This window comes from Dermochelys coriacea, chromosome 18 (genome assembly GCF_009764565.3).
Source record: "Dermochelys coriacea isolate rDerCor1 chromosome 18, rDerCor1.pri.v4, whole genome shotgun sequence".
NCBI classification, from domain to species: Eukaryota; Metazoa; Chordata; order Testudines; family Dermochelyidae; genus Dermochelys; species Dermochelys coriacea.
Genome location: NC_050085.1, coordinates 16,473,861 through 16,498,699, shown reverse-complemented (window position 1 = coordinate 16,498,699; position 24,839 = coordinate 16,473,861). Strand labels below are relative to the sequence as shown.

Here is a 24,839-nt window from a genome sequence, read left to right as displayed (position 1 = left end):
AGGGAAAATATTGGAGGAGGAAATATAGTTGTTAAGCCTCAATAATTAGCAGGCGCCGCTGCAGCACCTGAAGTGCTTTATTTTGTTTTTCAAATTAAGATTCCTGCCGTAAAGAATCGGGCACCCCCTTCCTTAGGGCCGGACGAAGATCTGCAAGTTCCCGAGGCAACTGCAGGTTATTTGCTGGAATAAACAGCAAACCAGGCAAGTTTTCTCCCGGCTGCGGCAGTTTCAGGGAGTTTACTCCGCCCCCCCCCCCCGGGGCCCCCTTTCATAACACGAGGGCACAAATCCCGGGTAGCAGTTCCGGGTTCAGTAGCAACGACTAACCCCAGGATCTCCAAGCACTCACCTTTCCTAGGTAGGCTCTGCGCCAGCGCTACTTGCAGCCACAGGGCGAGCTGAAGCGCCGTCCGGGCAAACATGGCAAAGGACCTGAAAGCCCGGAGCTCTGCGCTCTGACTGACGGCGGCTGAGCGGCTGCAGATGGGTCATTATCCGGGGCCGGGTCCCGCAGCCCCCAGAGCCTGGCCCCGGCGCCGCTCCCGCCTGGCGATCCGAGCCCCCGGGTGCGGAGAGCTTGCGCGGCGCGCTTGCGGATCCGGCTGGCGGAGACGAGTCCCCTCCCTTCCCAAGTCGTTCAATCCTGCCCCCGACGGGAGGGGCTGGAGCCCCAGCAACAGCCCAGCGGCTGCCTCCAGAGCGGGGACCGGGGCGCAGGCAGGGCAGGGCTGGGCTGACTCCACAGACGGGGGCTCCAGGCCAGCGGCAGTAAAGAAGAGCCGAGAGTGGGCGACTCTCCCCCGAGCTGGACCCGAGGGAGAAGGGGAAATAGGTGCCCCCCCCCCGCCGGGCATCCGCCCAACGGTGATATTGGCCAGCGGGACACGGGTTCCACCAGGTCTTAGTGCGACCCTGGTCTGCCCGCCTTGCCCCTAAACGGGCCAGGATCCCAAGGCCCGGCCCTCCCAGGCAATTGTACCCCGGCTACCCTCACCGGATCTGGCATGCCAAAGTGCAGCGGGAAAGCAGCCACCTCTGGGGTGGAGGGTGGCAGCAATGCGCCAGGTTGCGCTTCCCAATGTGGCTGGGCCTGGTGACAGCTGCTCCATACCCACCTCTGAGCCTCCATCCAGCAATGCAGGTGGGTGCCTGTTTAAAGTTAAGCAGGAGTTTAAATACTTTGCTGGAGTGGGCAAAAAAGAGTTTCTCCTTTAACTCCTGTGGCAAGGGACAGGTACTAAAGATCTCAGGTTTGATCCACAGCAGGGACTGCAGAACCTAATATATGCAGCCTCATTTTGTCCTACTGGAAGGAAGAAATATTTTGGTCCACAGCACTGGGAGGGGACTCAGAAGATCTGGGTTACATTTCTGGCTCTTCCACAGATTTCCTTTGTGACCCTGGGCAAGTCACATCATCTCTCTGTGCCTCAGTTCCCCACTTGTAAAATGGAGATAACAACCCTTCCTTTGTATCCATCTTGTCTGGTTAGACTATAATCTCTTTGGGGGAGGGACTCTCTCTTATTATGTCTATGTGCAGAACCGGGCACTATGGCGCCCTGATCTCATCGGCAGCCCCTCGGTGCTATTGGAACACAAAGAAATAATAATAGTGAGAACCACTCCATGCCTCTCCTGTGGTTTGTCCTTTTGCAATGGGATGACACATTTTTCAATGCAATCCAAACGTAAAGCCCGAGATGCAAAGAGATGGGAGTGCTCATGAAAATAAAATTCCTCTGGCTCAGAGGGTGAAAAACACATGGCATCAGTGACTGCAGACCTGAGCTCAAAAGTTACTAATGGAGAAGAAGTGGAAAATGACCCTTGATTGCTGAAGACAAGTCGATTGTCCTTCCGTTTTATAAGGGGAATGAGAGAGAACAAAAAATAGTGGAAGAGGAAACTTTCGAAGCCGGGGAGGATTTCTGAAAGTTGTGAGCAAAGTTTCTCCCAAACTGATTTTGTGTCTCCCCTCTGGGGAATCTCAGGAAAGTAACAACAGCTACAAGCTGTGCAGGGTGGAAAGAAATTTGGATCCAAATACCCCAGTGAAATGGAATGGCGGGAGGGCCCCAGCAAATTAGGGTCAGCATGGAGATGTGTGGAGTCAAGCAGCCGGTTTTAACTTCTGGGCTTAGTGGCGCAAATGTGACCCCACCCTAGGCACCCCATTGCAAAGCTATGAAAGGGCAAGCTTGAACTGAACTGCAGGGTGGGGGAGTTTTGCATCCAGGCGGGTAATACGATACGAATGAGTCAGTCTCACGCCCTGATTGATTGACACGGGCAGGAATAATCATTATTCCAGAGCCTGGTGAACGGGAAGGCTCCAGAACAGCTGCTCTCGCTCTGACCATCTGGGATTTGTAAGGCCCTGCCCATGGGGGTGGCATCTGAACCCTGCTGGGGGGAATCCTGGCCAAACGTGGTTGCTGCTAGCTGGCTTCCCTGGCCAACATGGGCAGGGATGTTTGATCTGAGCACATGGTAAAATCAATAAAAAAGGAGTACTTGTGGCACCTTAGAGACTAACACATTTATTAGAGCATAAGCTTTCGTGAGCTACAGCTCACTTCATCGGATGCATCCGATGAAGTGAGCTGTAGCTCACAAAAGCTTATGCTCAAATAAATTTGTTAGTCTATAAGGTGCCACAAGTCTTTCCATTGACTCCTGTGTGCTTTCGATCCAGCAGCATGATATAGAGCTGTGCTAGAGATATTCCAGGACAGCAGGTGCCGATAACTCCCACAGAAGCCAAGGGGAGCTGACGGTGCTCAGCGCATCTGACAATCAACCCATCAGTCTGTCACGCAGTTTGGCGGGGAAGCTTGTCACTACAGGGGAGCTGGGGAAATTTGGGGGTGTTTATCCCTCAGAGAAATCAATGAGGTTTGGTACCTAAGGTGATTGTTCAAAGTGGCCGAGGCAGGGTCTACGCAAGCCAGCAAGTGCTGGAGGCTGCTGGGCAGGGATGTGCTAGGATTGGCCCTGGGTTTATCGGTATGGCTACAGCCACAGCCACTCCATTTCCAGGGCTGTGGTTCCCAGCACTCACCCATGCATGATCAGAGCTAGCCCTGAGACCCACCTGCCTACATCTGTCCAAGTTCAAGGAAGGGGATCATTTCCTTCCATCACTCACTCCCCAAGCAAGACTTTTCCTTTTGAGGCAAACTGATCAGTGCCCTGCACCACCCCAGCCTGCAAAGGTTTCAACCTGTATCTTCCCCTGAGCCCTGCTCTAGGGAAGCAGGAAAAAACAGATTAGAAAATGATTAGAACTTACACAATTTTGTTTTTTTTATAAATCCCTGCTGCTGCAGGGGCCAGATTCTGATCTCACTAAAACCAGTGTAGATCCAGAATAACTCCACTAGTATTTAAGGAATTAGGGCCACATTCTGCTCTGAAAGAAAAGGAGGACTTGTGGCACCTTAGAGACTAACACATTTATTTGAGCATAAGCTTTTGTGAGCTACAGCTCACTTCATCGGATGCATCGGATGCTATAGCTCACGAAAGCTTATGCTCAAATAAATGTGTTAGTCGCTAAGGTGCCACAAGTATTCCTTTTCTTTTTGCGAATACAGACTAACATGGCTGCTACTCTGAAACCTGTCATTCTGTTCTGAGTTACTCTGGTGTAAATCCAGAGTGACTCCAGTTTTAATTACATCCGAATTGGATTGTAAGTCTCTGAATATGGAACAAACCAGACCTGGAGGGTTAGTCTTAGCTTTGAGAACATTGATAATCCTGTTTTATTCATGTCCCAATTAACTAGAAAATGACTCTTTTTAATGTAGTGGAATTGCATACCGTTAAAAGCTGCTCCACCCCAGAGGCAGCTGCATTTCAGTGCTGCATGAAGCAACTCCTATATCCATCAGGCCCGATCCTGCAGACACATACACATGTATCATATTGGGTACATGAGAAGTCCGATGGCAGGATTGAAAGCGTACACTGGAAAGTTCTTTGCCTTCATTTTTATTAGTAGTAGTAGGGCCCTACCAAATTCATGGTCCGTTTTGGTCAATTTCACAGTCATTGGATTTTTAAAATAATAAATTTCATTATTTCAGCTATTTAAATCTGAAATGTCATGGTGTTGTTTGTAGGAGTCTATAACAGAGCCCTTCACTGCTCATGCCACAAATCAGTTGGAGACCACTTAGTGTGCCAGCACCAGTGCACTTTTATTCACCATGTCAGTTCCCACCACCGTTTATATACAGTTCATTCCACGCAGCTAGCTTCTTCATCCAGCAGGGAACTACAGCCACAGGCTCCTCCCTTTCCAGTTCCCCACTTAGCTTCCTTTCTGCCAGCTTTATGTAGCCCCCTGTCTGATAATGCCAGTTGGTGTTTCTGCTGAAGCCCTTAGGTGAGCCATACCCAGCCAGCACCAATTAATGCCCCTTAATTGGGGCTGGGCTAACAGGGGCCTGGCTCAGAACCTCCTGGCCAGAACCCTGTTACAGGGTCCTGACCCAAAAAGGAGTTATGGAGGCGTCGCAAGATTATTGTCGGGGGGTTGCGGTACTGCTATCCTGGCTTCTGCACTGCTGCTGGCGGTGGCGCTGCCTTCCAAGCTGGGCAGCTGGAGAGCAGCGGCTGCTGGCTGGCAGCCCCGCTCTGAAGGCAGAGCTACCGCCAGCAGCAGTGCAGAGGGAAGGATGGCCTGGTGTGGGATGGCCACCCTTACTTCCGTGCTGCTGCCCGCAGAGCTGGGCCCTCAGTCAGCAACCGCGGCTGTTTGGCTGCCCAGCTCTGAAGGCAGCAGCACAGAAGTAAGGGCGGCATGGTAGGGTATTGCCACCCCTTACTTCTGCGCTACTGCTGGCGGGGCGCTGCCTTCAGAGCTGGGGGCCTGGCCACCAGCCACCGCTCCCTGGCTGCCCAGCTCTGAAAGGAGCGCAGAAGTAAAGGTGGCAATACTGCAACCCCCCTAAAATAACCTTGTGACTCCCCTGTAACTCCCTTTTGGGTCAGGACCCCCAATTTGAGAAACGCTGGTCTCCCTCGTGAAATCTGTATAGTACAGGGTAAAAGCACACAAAAGACCAGATTTCACAGTCTGACCCATTTCACGATCTGACACATTTTTATGGCCATGAATTTGGTAGGCCCTACTTATTGGCATTCATTCCTATAAGCGCTCTCTAGCCAAAGATGTCAAAGCTCTTTTGGGGTGCTATATGCCGAAAACCCACCACTTGGAGAGGAAATGCAGCAGCTCCTCTGCTCTGCCCACACTACACGATACTGTTTCTCTGACCTGAAGCCTGACTTCCCCATTACACTGCAGGGGTGTTTAGTTCAGCACAAGGCAGTTACTCAAGGTGGCAGACATCCAGGACCATGGAGCTAGCTAGTCACCTGACTGATGACAAGTGCCAAGGGGTCATTAATGACCAGGACTGAAAGACGACAACTCAGACAGCTCATGCTGGGGCATTAATTCGACCCTGACTCAGAGGGAAGGCAGGCAGCCAGTGAGCCAACAACACTATATACTGCAGCATCTGGGTTTTCCTTGGAGAGCTCCTGTCCAAGTACTAGCCAGACTTGCTCCTGCCCCCTGCTTGCTGATCTGCCAGTGCTGTCTTCTCCTTAGGCTCACACCTAGTTAATTAAAGCGAGCTCGGTCCCTGCATGGTGGAAATTGGCAAAGCTCCATTGACGTAAAAGGAGCTACACTGGATTTATGTCAGGTGAGTGTCGGTCCTGTTTCTAGTTCTCAATTAACTGCCTGTCCAATGCATGCCACCGCAGGGCTCAAGTCAGTTCATACTTTTATTTGGCATTAAAGACTATGTACAAAAATAGTGACCTTGGCTCCCTGCGGTTTTCTGAACGTGTCTGGCGATTGGTATGTACACACAGCAAAATAATATCTTACATTTATAGGCTGTCTGTCAGACTGAAGGCTCCTTAAAAATTGTATACAGGAATTGCTTCTCCCGGCATTGGAATGCTGCCACTTCTGGGCAGAGTGCGGCAGCAATTTAACAGCATACTATGACAGTCACAAAAGTTTAGGACACAAAGGGAAAAAATTGCAGGGACAATTTAGGGCAGGATACTGAAATTATACAAACTGCAAGAGGGCCAGGACAATGGGACAAACATCTGGATGTCAGTAATAAATGTCAAGGGACGGTCTGAAAAAAAATGCCACCTAATGCCATCCTGGGGCACTGCTTTGGCAGGAACAGTGCCTCCTATTGACTCACCAAGAGCACTCCCTGGGGCACAGTGGCCTGTCGGGATATGGCATCCTATTCTAGTGCCTCTTCTACTGGAGCTAACATGGCAAGCCGCTGTGGAGATGAAAGGAGAGAGCTTCATTTAAGATCACGCAGCTAGTCATGGGGATGTCAGATGTGTAATTTGCTTTGAGTGGTGTGGGTCTGTCTAAGCAGAGACATGCACTGGTGACGGGCTCCTTCTCCCGCTCTGGCGCCCAGTGGGGGCATAGCCCGCCATTCAGATCAGCCTGGATCCCAGTCCCAGCCACCCAAAGCAGCCCCAGGGGAGCTGGCTGTCAGGTCGCGCAGACAGTCAGGTTAAATTTTGCAAACCAAAGTGACTTGTGGCTCTTGGGAGCCTGATGAGCCTGGAAGGAAAGGAAACAATGGCCCCCTTTGTTCTCTGGGCTGGCAACAATGTGCCGGCCTGAGAGTGCAGCGCATTACAATGACATTATAACAGGTTTCAGAGTAGCAGCCGTGTTAGTCTGTATTCGCAAAAAGAAAAGGAGTACTTGTGGCACCTTAGAGACTAACAAATTTATTAGAGCATAAGCTTTCGTGAGCTACAGCTCACTTCATCGGATGACATTATAGTTGCACTCCCACCCTGGGTGTGAGGAAGGATGGGCCGGGTGAAGGAGCTTGACAGCTGGGGGGAAGGGACCTGCCAGGGGCATCTCAGTGTGGTCTCAGACAGGGTTCTACAGAATGCAGCAGGAAAACACTCGAGGGCAAATTCAGGGCCCTATTCACCACCCTTGTGGCATAAGGGGCCGCCAAATGGGCAGAAACTGACCCTTCCTCTGTGAACATCAAGCTGCTTCAGCCCCCAGTAAAGCGGGTCAGTGAAGGGAGTAGGGGGGAAGCAGGTGTGGCTATTCTCTGTTTTCCCCGGGCTATAGGGAGCCAGGGCATCACAGTGTAGGTTAGAGCTGTCTGCAGATTCTGCTTCTGGCCAACGCGGGCCCTGCCAGGTGCTGGAGTGTGAGGACTGCCAAGGTGTCTGAAAGCCACTGTAACCCCCCCGGAACCAGGGGCAGGCTGGACAAGCTGAGCGGCGGGGGCCTCGGTCCCACTTTTCTGTGTAAGCTCCCGGATGCCCAGCACCTTCTCGCTAGTGCCCCTGCCCAGCGTGGTGAGAAGCTGGGCTCAAAGGCTGTGCATGGTGCAGGGGCAGAAGGTAACCCAGCCAGGCTGGGACTTCCCTTCCCCTTTGCGTGGCCTGCATCCACAGTGCAATGAATTAGTAAAGGGGGAGGAGGCTGGTTGCTCTGAGGGCCCCTCCCCCCAGAACTGGGACTGCACATGCAGGTGCTGAGCAATCTTCTCTCATGGTGTCTTGCCAGAGAGCTTCACCCCTGACCCTGAGGGAGCCCCTCCAGCAGTGCAAAGGTTAAGTCCTTGACTCTCTGCAGAGCCGTCCTAGAAGGATGCCAATTAGTGCCCGTTCCTGGTGCAGGATGGGGGATCTGGACTTCTGCCCACTGGGACCTAGGCTGAGACCCTGGAGTCATCTCTGATTGGCCACCAAACAGCCACGGATCCTTTCATCTTCTGGTCCCCACCGGTAACCGCCACAGCCATGCAGCCCCCACTGCACAATGACTTGGCAGCTCCTGCTGCCTGACTCACCTTGAGATGAGAGCTCTCAGGGCAGCTGTTCCAGGGCTAGCAGGAGGGGCTGCGTCAGCCAAGCAGGCTGGGGCACACAGAGAAGGGACATGAATGGCGGAGCCAGAGTTCGATGGAAAGATCCTCAGCTGGTGTAAATCAGCATCACTCACTGAGGCCGATGGGGCGAGGCCCATTGATACCAGCTGAGGATCTGGCTTCAACTCTCCCCATTCTCAGCCAGTTCCTGAGTCAAATTTCACTAGCCCTCATCATTTTAAACACACATTTTGATCTATTCTTTCAGCTCTGTTCGTATTCTAGCCAATTCTACCAGCTAACTCGCTCTTTCTAATGCCCTGTACCATGCTTGAGCTAATCACTCATTGCCGCATCCATCCAGAAGTGCCTTGCTTTGCTAGGAAGAAGAAAGAGATTTCCATCTGTGAACCTGCCCCTTCTAGTCCCTATAGAAAGAACCTCCCTCAGCCCCTGGATAAAGAGCGATCATATTTTCCAAAGTCATTAGGATCCAAATAGCACCACAGAGAGAGTGATGGAAAATGTGTACATTGGTTCAAGCTGTAAAGTTTCATTTCAGCAATGGAAGATCTAGCTCAGTGCATTTGCCTTTATAATAGCGTGGTTTCTTGCTTTCATTTTTTTTTAACTGAGGTTAGATATTTGCAGCTAGAGCCAGAACACGGTAAGCAAACTACTTCAGGACAACATGATGAAAGGAACCTCTGATTGCAATTGGGCTTTACGACTGGAACAAATCATGGGACTGATAGTGAGACTAGCAAATTGTCAAGTGTAATAAATCACTTCCAAAAGGTACTGGAATGCTGGAGTGTGACTCATCTTCCTCATTGCCAGCCCCTTGCCCCTCCCGGGACATTCAGCTCAGCCGCCTCTCTGCCGGGTCCTCTGATCTCTGCCTCAGAAGATTCATAGATATGGGGGTGCCAGTGTCAGAGCCAGGGAGAGCCAGGTTCCTAAATGGAAATGGAGGGTACAGAGTAGCGGTCACTGGGGTTTGGCTAATTTGACCCATCAGAGAGAGCCAGGCAGAGTCAGGGCTGCATTTGGGTTTCCTAGACCTAGTTGGCTGGGGAGCCGTCTTTCAAAGGTGAGGGCGGTTTGGATCCTGCTCCCATCTCTACAAATCCCAGAAGTCTGGGGTGCACATGTGCAGACAAAGCACTCTGGGTTCAGCTGGTCTTTAATGCTGATGGGAGAGGTGCCGTAACAAAGGAACGTGCTGCCCAAGATGTTCCCCCCCAGAACCCTGAGCCTAGCTCCCATTGCCCCTCTTTGCTGGGCAGCCACTGCCAGGTGAAAGTGCAAGATCCCAAGCCTTGAAATAGTCGATCCCTTTGGCCTGACCCAGCATGTCCCCTCCCAAATGGTGACGTTCCCCTGCCTTCTGCATCCCCATGCCACAAATGCAGCCCCTGGGCTCTGAGGTCCCTTTGCCTCCTGCAGGCTTATGCAATGGATGCCAAGGAACTGTAGGAGGCGCTGTGTCTGGACTCAGGCAGCTCTGTGCAGCCCCCAACTGTGGCAGCAATTTACTGCCACACTCTGGCCCCAGGGCAGATTCTGAAGTCCAAGTCCTTGCATCAGATATTGCTGAAAATGCTCCTGTGATGCCCTGTATAGTCACTACACGGCCAGTTCCTCCCCCTCCCCTTTGCCGGGGGCACTCCATAAAGCCAGTTCCGAGTCTTTTTTAATGGCCATCAGCTGGTCTAAGCCCAAAGGAGGAGAAAATGATTTGTCACTGATAGACGAGCTTAATCCCTCAACACTTGCACTGAATCCCGACATGTCTGGGGGCTTTAGTGTTTATCTGGGGCTGACATCAGCGCTGCCCTTCTCGGCAGATTGCGCCAGATGTGCTCAGCTGTCTGCAAGCTCTGCATTCCTTAGCAGCGGAGTGGAGTCCTTCGTCTGCAGGACGCAGAGTTCCCAGCACTGCATTCCAGGGAAAAGGTGAGGGCCGAGGTCTCTGTCGAAACTGACCCAACCTCATCCAGCTGTCATTGTGGAATCCCGTTTTAAAAACGCAGGGCAGTGTTGGGGAGGGTGGGATCAGAAGTGGAAATGCACAAGTCCTATCGACAGGCCGGCCGGGACATAAAGACAATCTGGCACTCACCCCAGCCACAATGCCCTGGGCCTCTGTCATCTCTACAACGTCAACCGGGGAGTAAACAGGCCTGGGATACTGCCTCCTCCTATAATGCATCACACCGCCTGTTTCATCCTTTTGCAAACTCTCCCCCTGCAGGAGGCGAAGTCCTGCTGACATGGACAGCCCCCACCTGCTCAGCAAAGCCCCTGGTTTCAAGTCACTTATCTACAAGCCAGCCCCAGTCACCAGCCAGTAAAATAGGCTCAGTCCTGGGAAAATCTGACCTTTGTGCATAGACTGCTCCAGGATGCCAAGCACAGCCCTCTCTGTCCAATACAGACCATGCATCAGGACGGGAGACCGCAGACTGTATCACTGTATGTGGGGGGCAGGGGGGAGCAGTGTTTTAAAGCTATAATGTCTCTATTGTGCTCAAGCAGCCTGGCTCATTGCCTCTGGTAGCTCCTGTTTTTCCTTTACATTTGCAAAAGGCATTTGCATCCCCTTAGACTCCCTAGCGAGTCCTTTGGCATGGGCTGGTCTGGAGCAGCCTCGGGTTATTTATGAGCCCCTCCAGCCATAAATGCTTCCATAGGCTGTTGTTAAAGGCTAGTGACATATGATTTCACTACAGGCGTGAAGGGATGACAGGGCTTTGTGTAAAGAAAGGCAGATCTCTGAATTCAGTGGCGCTCGGGGTCAGCCAACTTTATCATGTGTCTGGGCAGCTAATCAGGCCCCTGAACTCCTGAACTGCAGAGGGGACGATATGTTTTTTAAACACACATGGACGCATGGATTTCCCTTCCACCTTGCCTGTGGGTTTCAGATTAAAGCTCCTGGGGCCAATACAAGCATTTGCCAGGCTGCACTCTGCAAAGACAGCTGCACTCTTAATAGCAGCCAGCCACTGAAGAGAGGTTTCAGAGTAGCAGCTGTGTTAGTCTGTATTCACAAATACAGACTAACGAATACAGACTAACACAGCTGCTACTCTGAAACCTGTCATTATGCAAGGCACTGAATTTAGCCGTATAGAGTGGAAATCTGTCAACTTCATGAAAAAACTCGTACAGATACAGACAGACATCATCTTTCTCTCCAAATTCAAACAGATGGACATCATACCAAAAGGACTGAAAATTTGTTAGTCTCTAAGGTGCCACAAGTACTCCTTTTCTTTCCACTGAAGAGATGGATTCAAGCCACACGAGATGGCCCAGGATCCTGAACACCCCAATGTCCATGAGTGGTTTGTGGCTCATTATAAACACAGGGCCATTAACAAAATTGAGATCAAAGTTCAGGGGACTTCAGAGCGAGGGTCTTGGGGCCGGTGCGTCTCTACGGGTGTGTGGACACTGCAGTCCCGGGGCGTGGTTGCAGCATGTGTAGACATGACTGCGCTAGCGTTACTCTGTCTAGCGTGGACGGCGGAGCAGTGCCAGCAGGGCTCCCGCGTGGGCTAGCTGCCCGAGTACATACCCAGGCGCTTTGTACAGCCTGCAGTGGAGCCCAAGCTGGATGGAGCTAGCTCAGGTGTTCACCATTGCAGACCTCCCCTATGAAAGCAGGCCGGGGCTCCCTGGCCAAGCCCCTTGTGTCTCCATTTACACCTGTGCAAAATGAGTGTCAAATACTACCGCTGCTGTAAGCGAGCTGGGAATTCTGATTTGGTGGCGGTCTACAGCCACGGCATAAATAGTCGTGCAGCTGGGGAGAATCAGCTGCAGGAAAGGGGCTGATTCTCCACTTGCTTATCCTGGTCTTACTCAGGGGGTAACTTCATTGACTTCTGCACTTCCGCCCGTGAGCCCAGGCCCCAAGAGGGCACATTCTGGAAAGCTCTGAGGCCCCCACCATTTTTATAGCAGTGCTGACGTTGCTTTGCCGATCAGCTCGGGCTGGAGCTCTGGCTCTGAAGACAACCCCTCTCCCTAGGTGTCAGAGCTCGGGCCGGAACGTCCACACTGCTATTTTTAGCGTACCAGCCTGGGCCCTGCTGGCGAGACTCTGTCGACTCTGGCTGCGAGCCTGGCTCCCAGCAGCCGTGTAGACGTACTCTCCGTGGCCGAAGTCCTCCGGCCTTTCAGTGGGCACTGTGCTCCCAGTGTCACTTGGGTGCTGGTTCTTAGGCCACAAGCCGGGACTGGCCTTTTGCTTTGGCATCAGAACGTTTGCGCCTCGCAGCCTCGGTGGTTCTGCTGCAGCTGCTGTGGGGTAGCGGCAGGGGACAGCCTGCTCCTGGGCGCTGACGCTGCACTTCCACTTGGCCAGCGAGTGCTTGGGGCAGGGACTAGCTTTGCTCTGGGTTTGTACAGACCCTAGCACAATGGGATCCTGGCCCACAACAGTGGCTCCTGGGCGCTGCTGCAATACAAACAACAAAGCCAAAATCCTGCTGGGCCAGATTCTCCACTGGTGGAAACAGGGCAAGCTAATGCAGCTGTATCTATTGACTCCAGCAGAGCATTTGATCCACCAGGCACAGGGGAGCAGCACCGGAGAGCAGCCCGTAGGTTGCACAGTGAGGCAGCACTGAAGGGGTTAACCAATGGGACTAGCACTATGAGAAGTCATCATGCATTCAAGGGGCGCCTGGCTTCTGCCTCTCCTCAGGTGGGTCAGGAGTAGGCCCACCTCTCCCCGACAGCCCTCCTCACTTCCCATTACCTCCACTCCCGCCTCCCTGCCTGCAGCAGGCTGTTAATAGCTCTGCGTTGTCACAGCAGATCTGCACCCTCCTACGCCCCACAGGAGACGCTTGCGGTTGTCTGCACGGATCAGTTTATGCTTGAACACGTCAGCCCCGCTCTCATGGCCCTGCTTGTGCTGGTCCAAGAGGAAGAGGAAGTCATTTTAACCCCCTGAATCAATGGGCAGGACACATGCAATGTGACCATCCCCCGGCATTCGGAAAGCATGAGTCAGGCCCCCCTGAAATTATGCGCTTGGCTCCACGCTCACGAGAGCTGACAAGAATAAATGGGTGGGGGGGAGGGGGTGTCTTCTTTGAATTCTGGGTGTTGAGCCTTTAGGGGTCACGTTCTCCAGCTTTTTCTCTGCAGCCATGAGGGCTAGAAAGTTACTTTTTCATTTGAATGACAGTGGAGCTCATCAGGGAGTCACATCTCCCGCTGACTTCCCCCGGGGCCCAGGATTTCACCCCAAATCAAGTGACAGTTGCAATAGCGTCCCAAGAGCTGTCATCGCGCCCCATGGGGTGCAGAGGAGGCCTGAGGCACACTGGGTAGAAGGCCAGGCTCTTGCTGCAATAGCTCGTGTTGACACAGTGCATCCAGCCACATTTCGGCTGGGAGGATTATCAAAGGAGTCGGGCAGCCAACTGCGGCGGAAGTCAACGAGAGCCGGGCCCCTTTGCAAATCCACCTTTCACCCTCAGTTCCGAGTGGATGTGGATTGTTACTCGGCTCCCAGGGAACCCGGGCCGTTGAATGCTGGAAAGAAAGTGGGGGGGAAATCTTTGCTGGTCACTGACGATATTGTGACCTCTCCCCCAGCCAAGCTTCTTAGTTATTTCATGCTCTGAGGCGGGTCAGAGGGCGGAGAGCGCTGCCACGCGAGGGAGAGAGAACCATTTCCCAGCCACAGCTCTGTGCTTAGCCATGTCCCAGCCGTAACCGCAGCCTTGCAGGTTGTCCTATGATCGTGTCATCCAGCTGGAAGCAAACTCCTCCAGACACACCGGGAAACGGTTAAGAGGTGGCTTCTCCTGAGGAGGGTTTCTTGGAAGAAGAAGAAGAAGAATCCTGTGTGTGTCTGGAGTGTCTATTCTGAAAGGACCTTGGAGCATTTTAGATACATTCATAATGGCTCACTACAGCCCCAGGGATAGAGGACTGTAGCAGTTCGCCACAAGGCCCTCTTGGCTCCTGGCCCTGCTGTGCTGATAAAGTCACTTGGAGACCCTGGGGTTGGTGCTTTTTATTTACAGGTTGTGATCCCACCACCTTTTCACCATACACAGCATGGGTTCTAGTGTCTGCTCCCAGGAGGGAAGGGCTATCACTCTGCTTCCTTGCCTCTCCTCCCCCTGGCTTCCTTCCCGGCAGCCTTTATCTCGCCCCAGGCTAACTGGGCTGGCTGCTGTCTCCCATTCCCCAGTTAGGCCCGGTTTTCTCTAGCCAGCTCCCATTTGCTTCCCGTAATGGGGGCTGGTGTGACAGAGGGCTGAGTCAGCAGTTCTTGCCTAGCACCCTGTCACAAGGACACTATTATGGTCTGCATTTTACAGATGGGGAAACCGAGGCACAGAGCGGGAGGAGATCTGTCCACAGTCACACAGCAAATTCGGGGCACAGGTAGGAAAGAACCCAGGAGTCCTGATTCCCTGTCCCCTAGTCTAACCCACCAGGCAACATTTCTCTCTTCTATCCACCATCCTACTCACTATCCCAATTGCCTCATTCTCACACACAGCAGAGAGGATATGCTAAGGCTCTGACAGTTCATACAACCCTCTCACAAAAAGATTTCCCCACATAGCTGAGATGTTGGTCTGAAATATGCATTTCCTTTGGTCTACAGAAGATTGGCTCCCGCTCAATAAATCTAATCCAGTTTTAACCTCCATTCTCTCTCTACACAGCAACAGCAGCAGCCTTTACGGGCACGTTGCGTACCATGGTTTCAGCAAGCAGCTCTGGAGAGGCGTCGTTCCAGTTTAAGGATTTGGAAACAGTCCCAGTGAAGAATTATTTTGGGCCGTCTCTGGAAGGACACAGAGCACTGCCTGTTTATCTTGAAATGTGCTCCTTTCTGCCCGGCAAAACTGCACTGCAGCATGAGGTGCAGGCCAGTGTCGCAGCTCAGCCATTGCAATTCATCATGCAGAATTTGGTTTTATTGTACTTCGAACTCCACATGTGCAAAGATCTGGACTGACACTAGTTTCTCGTGATTTGACAGCAGTATAACTGACAGCAGCACTGGGCCCCTGGTGGCTATGCAACGTCTCCCACGTGATATCATAGGTGCTGGAACTAGGGGTGCTGCCGCACCCCCTGGCTTGAAGTGGTTTCCATCATATACAGGGTTTACAGTTTGGTTCAATGGCTCTCAGCATCCCCCACTATACAAATTGTTCCAGCCCCCTTGTGTGAAATCAAGCCTTAGTAACATCAGTGACAGAAATGATCTCCTAGCCCTCATTTCCCGGGGTTTTACAGCATTAAGTTTCTCCTGATTTAGGACCAGATTCTGGTCTCAGTTACACCAGTGTAAATCTGGAGTAGCTCCTCCAATGTTAACTGTGATCTGAGTCTGGCCCGCTCCTTCCTGTCAAGTGAGAGTTGAATCTGCCCTTTAGTTTTTCCTCGGAGCTCTTCTTTGGAGAATTTGGCTTTTCCTTATCACCTTGCTCTGCTCTGTTGGGAGAGCACGGAGACGAACCGCTTGGAAAGGCCAAATGAAAATGAACCGCATCAGGATTTGATTTCTTGAGCAAATTACGGTCACCGGAGAAACTGGCATTTCCCTCTGAGCAATGAGGGTTTGCTCCGTTCAAGGTCATTCACCTCATGACATACCGAGAGGAAGCGTTATTGTGAGTGATCTGGGTGCGTGAGATGAGCAGTTGTTAACGGGTGAGACAGCTGTGTGCATGCATGGCAGTATGTGTGTTTGTGTGAGATATGCAATTGTTTAGCTGGGAGGGAGAGACGTGTGTGTCTGTCTGTGCAGCTGTGTTACATTTGCAGACTGGGCACAGTGTGTGGCGGGGTGGGTGGACAGATGTGGCTCTGTGACATTCCCAAACTTGCCCCCGCTTAGTGGGATAAGAATTAGGGTGCTAAAAATAGAGCGTAGCTGTGACGGGAGGGGCTAGTTGCCCTGAGTACTTAGCTAGCCAGGACACTAGGCAAGGGGCAGCGAGCCCTTGCCACCGCGGTGGCACTGTCTTTTGTAGCACGCTAGCATGGGTAGCTCCTCAAGCTGCAACTTACACCTGCAGCTCCAAGGGGAGACGTACCTGTAGCGGGGCGGAGGTGCTCGCTCTGTGTGCATGTAAATAGTTAATTGCTAAGGACAGACAGCGCTCCCAAACGTGGAGCAGAGTTCCTGGGTTTTGGAGAAGCACCCGAATGTGTTGTATCGTGTCGGGGGTTAGACCAGTTGGCTCTTGCAGTCCCTTCCAACCCCCTGGTTCTCTGACTCTTCTGGCCCTCCAGGGGAAGGCAGCAGCACACTGCCGGGCTTTTTGCTAGATCCTAAAGAAACAATTACAAAAACTAAGCACCCCAAATAGCTTTCTTGGGCATTCAGCTTAAAGGTTACAAGCAAACAATAGCATCTGGGGTTAGCACAGAAGAGATCCACAAGCGTTAAAAAATAAACAGAAATAAACCGGATCGCATCTAGCTAAACATTCTGATCTTCTTACACAGTTGGAGTTCCAGATAAGTAGGGCTAGGTATGATCTGATGATTTATGATCATACTTGGGTTAAAGCTCCTTACAGCATTGCTGCTCTCTCCCTGCAGCCCAGAGAGACAGCAGAGGGCTGGGCAGGACTGGGGCCTGCGTGTTGTGTGCATAATCTGCTCTAGCCCGGCCTTACTCCAGCATAAACATATAAACAAAATCCACCTTTGAAATCCCCCCCCGAAGATTTGGAACCTCCAGCCAAATTCAATATTTACCCTGGAGAGGGGAAAGCGCCTCGCTGGGACGGGGCCAGCTGCCCCGTGGGGACAGAACGCACAGGGTAGAACCTCCCGGCCACGGGGCTAGTTCCATCAGCTTTTGCTTTGTGCAAAAACAACAAACAAGCCACCAAACATCCCCAGGCAGCGATCTGCCCCACCTGCATCGGGGCTAGGAGCCAAACGCAGGACATTGCTGGGGACGTCTGCGCCAAGAGCTGCTCTTTGATCCCAGCCCCAATCCTTTGTAGCTTTTATTCTGCTTTCTTCTCCACTGTGACGTGGCGTCCGGAGGGGCTCCAGTCTGGGCAACACCACAGGGTGACTCTGCTCTTCCGACCATGCTGGGTTGTGGTGGTTATTGTTCCGCTCTTTGTTTTGTAGCAAGGTGGGGGCGGGGAAATGACGGGAGGGGGCCAAGAGCAGGTCAAGCAGTGCAGATGTCTGGAATGGAAACGCAGGCAGCCCCTAGCCCAGGAAATGGCTCGCCGTTCACCGGGCGTTTTCCACCAGGAGATGCAGGGCATGATCCAGCCAGGTGGCTGCACCGTCTGGGGAAACCAGCACTGGCCCAGCATCCGCCTCTCATGCCTGACTCCGCACCATTCGGCTTCCAGCCTGGGGAGTCTCTGGGGCGGATCGGCTCCTTTCATACAGCCCCGCTGCCGGTGCAAGAGCCTTCTCCTCCGCGCTTCCTGCACTCGGGAAGTGCCTTGCAGGACCTCTCGGCCTTTTGCCAGCTGTAGTCCCAATGTCTCTCTGGCATCTCCTCTCCCTGGCCTGCATGTTGCTGCTTCTTGCTCCTTTGACTCGTGGCTATTACTTTGCTCTGTAAAGCGTCTTGAGATTGGAGGACTCTGTTTTCATGCCTGGGCCCCCTTCATAGGGTAGGTCCAGTGGCTAGGACACAGGCTTGGGACACAGGCTCAGGTCTAGTCCCAGCTCAGCCACATCCTCACCCGTGCGACCTTGAGCAAGTCATTCCATCTGCCCTGGGCTTCAGTCCCCCGTTGGGTAGCTGGGGACGACACTTCCCTGCCCCAGAGAGGAGCTGTGAAGCTAACACCTTGGAGGCTCTTGGTTTCTGCAGTGACAAGGCCAGCTAAACAGCCCGCCACGTCCACCAGAGGGAGGCCACGCCAGCCTGGCACCCTGAGCTGAACTGGGCCGGTCTCAAGCGCAAGTAAGATCTAGGCTGGGATTTTCATACCAGTGAAATTCAATAGGCACCTAACTCCCTTAGGCTTCCTGGAAAAGCTCAGCTCTAAAAAATACCTTCTAGCTCTCCCCCCTCGCCCCCATCCCACCCTCACACTTTACATTCAGGCCTGGTGTCAGCTTGGGTTGTGTCTCATTCTGATTAGGAAGCAGGAGGCACTGCCCAGTGGGGGAAAGGTCCTGCTCATAAAGGAGCAGACTGGAACGCGCCAGCCTTGCCAGGTGTGCTGTATTTTTAGACACTAGGATAAGTGTCTGCTCTGCCCTGCTCAGCTGGGCTCCCTGCCTGCCGCGGGAGGGAGGAAACACTGACGAATGCGCCGCTGAGCCCTCATTGAACATCCGTCCAATGGAAACAGGAAGGAGAAATGGCCCATTCAGCACATGTGTTCCCACCGCGACAGGCTGTATGGTCCCGTCCTGCACCGGGCGGGCGGAGGAGAGTGGACCGTAGCTGAGCCCAGCTCCCCATTCGTGGCCTAGAAGAGTCGGGGAGCAGGATGAGCCTTAGCGAGGCAAGCGATGGTTGGAATGACTCTGCCCCTGCACTCTACTAGCCGTCTCCCCTGTCCGGCACAGGGGGAGTGGTGAGCCGGAAAGGCAGCCCGGTGCAGGCGATGGGAACATGCCCCGGTGGAAATGGCTCAACAAAGAGCCAGCGTCTGTCAGCGTCTGAGAACCAGAGTGGGAGCAGTCTCCAGGATCTGGGTTCCCACCTCTGAGGGACAAACCGCCGGGACATCTGGGATGGTTGAGAGCTCATGAAGCTGGCTGTGTGCACTGAGCACCCTGTCAAATGTCCTGGGGCAGCTACCTCCCAAAAGGGATGATCCTGGGGAAACCTGGCCAGGTGGCAGCCCTCGTCTCTGGCCTTTTCTCTGCTTTCAGCTTTCTGGGTCCTCAGTCCTTTGAGCTTCCCCTGGAATGATAGGTGCAAACGGCCCCATAAGCTCAACCTGACCCCTGATCTGCTCCAAACATGACACCAAGCTCACTGGAAAGTCGGCCTCAGGCCTGCACTTGAAATTCAGCCCCTATCCCACTGCAATCTCAGTCCAGCCCCCCAAACCTCATGGCAAACCTGGCCCTGGTTTCAGCTCTGGAACGAGTTTCACCTGCTTTGAGGGGTTTGTTCACGTGCATGTGGCTCTGGCTGGGCGTCCCTCCCCCCTGAGGTCCCCTCACCTCACACTGTGCCCATGGAGTGACGTGCTTGAGCGGGCACAAAACCCACAGACTGGGAACAAAGCCCTCATTCGATTTTAATACCAGCTATGCGCCAGCTGCCGGGAGCGAGTGGGAGGGAGCAGGGGAGGGGGCTCCTCGTCACGGCACCAGGCTCTGTGTTATCCAGGAGTGGATTTACCATGAAACAAACTGCGCGGTGGCACGGGGCTCCTAACGACAGGGGCCCCCCCAAAATGCAGGACAAATCTCATCTGACAACCTGCCCCCGACCCCGGGCCGGCGGTGCAACAGGACTCAGGCCCAGAGCCGGCACCCAGCACCCAAACTTCCTTCCAGAGCCCGCACCCCTCACCCCCTCCTGCACCCCAACCCCGTGCCCCAATCAAGGGCACTCACTTTATTTTCATTTACTTCCCATTACTGATAATATAGGAGGAGGGTGAAGAAAAAAAGAATGAAAAAGCAGGCTGGGGGAGATAAGAGAGAATGTTCTTTTTCTTGGCTGGGTCCCCTGGGGTGGGGGGGGGAAATGAAGCTGCACACAGGGCCCCACTAATGCTCAATCCGCCACTGGTGTTATCCAGCCAAGATCACTGTGGCCTCGGTTAAAGCATTGCTGCGGTTTATGATCTTTTTTCCCAGGCTGATTGGGGTCGGGATCGCTTGGCCTCCCCTGGCCTGGGGACTCACTGGTCCGTGACTCTGAGTCCTCCACTCCTTACCCTGGGCCACATTCGTGCAGGGAGAAGCTGCGGCTTGCAGTCCCCGACTCTTTCGCAGTCAGCTCCAGGCCTATCAAAGCCCCAGAGAGGGGCAGAGTGGAAGGTGTGATCACAACACATTGAGGACAGAAAGGAGGATGCAGCTTCTGGGTGTGGGCTGAGGGGAACCTGGGCAAAATATGGCAGCCAGGGGCAGGCTGCTGCTGCTCAAGTGAAACATGTCCCAGGCTGATCAACAAGGCAGGGCTCTCCTACCACTCTTTGGGGACCCGAGCCCAGCTGCACGCTCAGGCCAGTGGGGTGGGCATGCAGATGGAAAACAGAATCTGTGGGGGAGGTTAGTGCTGGGAAAAAAATTGAGGAATCCCCTTTAGAGCACCCTAGTCTCCTTTTCTAAATGCAGGGCCGGGACTGTCCGGTCACTGTTCTGTCTCAATCCCCCGCTGCAGTGGGAACCTGACTTGCATCTGCTGTGGTATCTAAACCAATGATGTTGTGTTTCTTTATCCCGGCAGGCACGGTGCGCGGGCAGAACATGAGCAGAGAGTGGTGTGGACCAGAACGCTAGAGCCAAACCCACCTCCCTTCCTCCCAAAACATTTTGATCTGGGTCTGGTGGTTCAAACCCATCCCGGCTTGTGGCTACGAAGTTCATCACACTTTGATTGCGTGGCTCCTGGTGCTGCTGGGAGCTCAGCCGAACTGGCACAGCGGGTGAAACTTTATAGTTAAGGAGACGGCCAAGCTTTCAGAGCTAGAGCCGTGAAGAAGGCCAAGCCATGAGAGTCATGTTATCCTAGGCACACAGAATTCATCATCTAAGATGATGACTATGCTGTTGACTATGCGGGAGGAAGTGGGTCCCGGCTCAGGACTGGGCATTCAGAGATGTGAAGGCCCATTTTCAGCTCTGTCGCCGGCTCAGTGACCTTGGGCAAGTCATGGCATCACTGCTAAATGTCTCTACCTGTGAAATGGGAGTAATCCATACTGCTTACCCACCCTCCAGAGGACAAATTAACTGTTGTACAATGCATTGCGATGTGGTAGTGTCACCCTCTAGTGGCTGGCCCCAGAGTTAACAAGAACCTGCTGTTTACTAACAGCTAATGGAGTTATTCCTTTAGCCCAAGTGGTACTTGCCCTTTTGGTGCTGTAGGTCGCTGGTTTGATACCCCCCCTATGGTGGTTGTATGGATATGTCTGTGAAATTAGTTAGAGCCATAGAAAGAGCAAAGTGTTATTATTATTAAAGCATGGTTCTGTCTATAGATGAGAACCAGCTACACAACTCAGATCTGAATGTGGATCCAAAATCCTTAAGGTTGGGGGGGGTGAGTTATTGTTCCCAAGATGGGTAGAAATTAGACTGGAAAGATGTTGCAGGGGAGGGGAGAAGTTGAGAAGTTCACAATCACGTCTAGGAAATCCTGTTACAAAACCAAACTCCAGCAAGGCATGAGGGAGCCAGCAGGTTCTGCCAGGAAGCGTTATCACTGATCATTCTCTCATCCCAGCTCCCGCCAGCTTTGTTCTCCCCCCACGCTGCGGTAGGGAAATAGTTGCAATTCCTCCGGTACAGAAAGAAAGTCCAGGCTTGGTACATAAGAAGAAAAGCAGAACAATTCAAGTCTCTTTGGAAAAGAAGGGACTTTTGTTCTGCAGCTCGGTGTTGTAATGTTTGGCCTTAAATGAAAAGAACGACAGCACCAGCAACAAAGAACCCTCCTCCCACCCCCCCACACACACCCAAACAAGTGACGCAAGTAGGGAGAAAACAGCTGACAGAACACCCCAGTACATAGGCTCCTTCCACAGAGATCCTGCAAGCTAGAAGGGGTTTGCATCTCGTAGTCAAACCAGCAGGGAGCAAAGCATCTTGGAGGAATGCTCAGCCTGCCCCAGGAGGGGAGTGCAATCAGGTCATCTACTTGCGGGCTGTTTTATTTGCTGTAAATATTTATCAAACCCAAAGTGCCACGTTTTCCCAGAACCGGTTGGGATTGACGTGCATTGCGGCTCAGCTACCTGGGAGGCAGCCATTCCTCTTGCCAGCAGGTTGAAATGAAGGATGATCACGAGCCAGATCATAATACACAGGGGAAGATGCGCCCCTGTGCAGGCACCAGGGAAAGGATGGCAGAGAGGGTCTTTATGCCTTAGTCAGGAGCTACCAGAGCTGATATGTCCCCAATGCAGGCTAAGGCAACCGTGAGCTTCGGTGACTCCTGATGGGGCCCTGCCGGGATGCAGAATTGCTCAGAGCATAGGTCTGCCCTAGCCATGCCCCCTCAAACACCAGCACTGACCTCTTCTTCCCCACCAGACTGCCCTGCGCTCCCCTCTGTGCCGAAGGCTGCTCCAGATGGCACTGATCCTAACCCTGTTGTAGGGGCTTCTACAGCAGGGCCCTATGGCTGCCCTCTGGCTTAACTGCTGCAAGGGGTCCAGAGCACAATGACGAACTGAGCCCACGGGCTGGGATTTTCCAAAGCGCTCAGCATTGGCCCAGTTCTCCTCCCATAGGCATCAATGGGAGCAGAGCGCGGCCAGCTTTGGAAAGCCCAGCTCCTGCTGACAGAGCTCTTTGCTGGCGCCTTTATAGAACTAGTCGGGACTTTTTCAACAAAGAGGGGTTGGGTTTTTTTGGTCAGAAGAGTGCTGATTTGTCAAAACCGAAACCTCACTTCCCAGTGGCCCCGGGTTTGCCCAACGGCCCAGTTCAAAAAAGCACAGAGAGAAAAGCAAGGTTTGAAATTTTCAAACTGTTTCATTTCCAAATTTCTCAATAATAAAAAAAACGCCTGGTTTTCCAGTGCCTCATGACTCTTCGTTGAGCCAGTTCAGCTAATGGCAGCAAAAAAGAACAAAGGCAAGAGGTCAAAATCCAGAGGGAATGTTTCGATGGACTGCAAATGACAATAAATAAATACCACAGCAGGTTGCCGGGTCACAGAGAGATTCAGCTTTTCATCCTAATTCGAGGTGGGAAAAATATCATGCTCTCGTAAGTACTCACGGGACGAGAACCGTCCTCCCCTCACCCCAGCACTGCTCATGCCCCCTTGTGAAGTCAGTAAGTATTTACCCCCCAGCAGTGCCTGGCCCACCCTCCCTCTGGAATGGGATGAAGAGGCTCCCACAACATCTGCCTCATCTCATGCCAGACCTGAATTCAGACCGTTGCATATAAATACCTGTGTTCTGACCTGCGTATAAATACCAGAGTGACTGCTCTATGCCAATCAGTGGGGAGTGGTGTGGAGAGAAGGGAAAGCATGATGCTTTCCCAGCTTTGCAGCACCATGCACCAGGCAGAGAGAAAGGGACGAGGGTGCTGGGCAATGAAATGTACTCTGACAAGTTCCCTTCGTCGCAAGGCAGAGGGGTCACGCTGGAAGCAATCAGGAGCTAATCATTCCCTCTTCAAACCCACTGGAGGGCACCAGGATTCACCAACCTTTGCAGGGGGCTTGCGTCCAGTTTGAGAGGGAATCTGTAATTGTTTTGTTGAGTGCAGGCCCACCCAACAGGCCCGGTCAGGAGCGGGGCTTCATTGCCCTGGGCACTGTGCAATCATAGAGAATGACACAGTCCTTACCCCAAGAAATTTATCATTGGAGGCATCAACCCTGGAAAGAGTTACGTGCAGGCTTAACTTCAGGCACGGGCGTCACAGTGAAGTCAATGGGAAAACTCACATGCTTATTCGTGCTTGTCTGGCTTGTCTTCCAACCCACTGATCCTGCCCGTGCCCAAGCGTGTATGTAAGCGTTTGCAGGACTAGGGAGTTTGGAGCCAAGACAGACAAGCAATAGTCAGACAGGAGCCCAGTCAAATCTCTGAGGCAATAGCAGATTCCTCTCTTGCCTTTTGTAAACCCCCTACCCTAACTCCAATATGAGTTTATTTTTAAGCCCTATCTGTTTTCCGTTAGTTTGTTCTAACTCCTGCCCACTGAGCTTTCTTTTCTAGCTGCAAACATTGCCTACTGGGGGTGTGGGGAGGCGCTGGAGGGCAGTTTAGGGGTTTGTACGAACCCTTGCAAAACAAGACAGCTGAACTCCTCCTGGCTCCATCCCCTCCCACCCTGAGATTCCCAGCAGCTACTTGGTGCTGGGAGAGAGCCCAGCTGTTTGAAAATCATCTTAGGGACAATCTTTGTAGCATTTCAAAACACTCCCCGGTTTAGTGCAATGACTAGAAGGGGCCTGAGCCTGCTGAAGACCAAGCAGGGACCCAAGGGAGCAAACGGGTTCTGTCTCTCCTAAGGGCATGTTATTCTGTCCCCTGTCCCCCGCAGAACTCAGCACAAGGACATGAAAGAGCGTGAGAACGGAGAGCTCCACCAAGGTGCAGCTCCCCATGGACGGCAGCGCCAGCCGCAGCTGCTGAGCTCACGGCCACTGGCTGCCCTTTGCAAGAAAGATTGGGAACAAAAGGGGCTGCTCAGCATCCCCCCGGGAGAGCAATAAAAAGAGCCATTCCCCTCTTACTGCATGTCAGCAAAGGGAGTGGACAGAGCAGCCAAAGGTGCAGCGCCCTGGGGACTCTGCAGACAGATGTTTCCCTCTGGAATGCTCCTGACACTGGGATTAGTGCCTGGCCCTGATGGGGAAGGCCTCCGGAAGTGGCTCATATGCAGAGCGATTCTCTTCTTGCTCAGGTCCTAAGCCAGCGTTAATGGCAAAATCAACAGCCAAGCTCCTACCAGCTCACTGATCTGGGTTCAGTGGGGTGACCCAATGGATGCTCATGGAGTTACACAAGTGTAATGGAGAGAAACTGGCCGGACAGAGATATTTTCAACATAAGCAGCAAAGACGAGCTGAGCTGAGTTTATTGTCTCATCTCCAGGGTGTCAGGATCCCTGTATCCAGGGGTGTAGCGAGGAGGCTGCTTTGCGCCTGGGGAAGAAGGTTTATTGGCAATTAACAGTGCTGGTGATGGAGGTGTCCATGCCTCCTGGTCTGCAGGGAATCCTAGCATGGGCTCTGCCATGATCCAGCACTCCTCCCTGCTGCCC

The 24,839-nt window shown here is 52.9% G+C and overlaps 1 protein-coding gene across 1 annotated transcript in view; it reads right to left on the bottom strand.

The window, feature by feature from the left end:
- VWA1 (von Willebrand factor A domain containing 1) overlaps positions 1–800 on the bottom strand; it is a 29,541-nt gene extending 28,741 nt beyond the window's left edge. The window contains exon 1 of the mRNA XM_038376949.2: positions 353–800. Within this exon, the coding sequence (XP_038232877.1) occupies positions 353–425 (73 nt within the window). The 5' untranslated portion in view covers positions 426–800. The remainder of the gene's footprint in view (positions 1–352) is intronic.
- Positions 801–24,839: the final 24,039 nt, after the last annotated feature.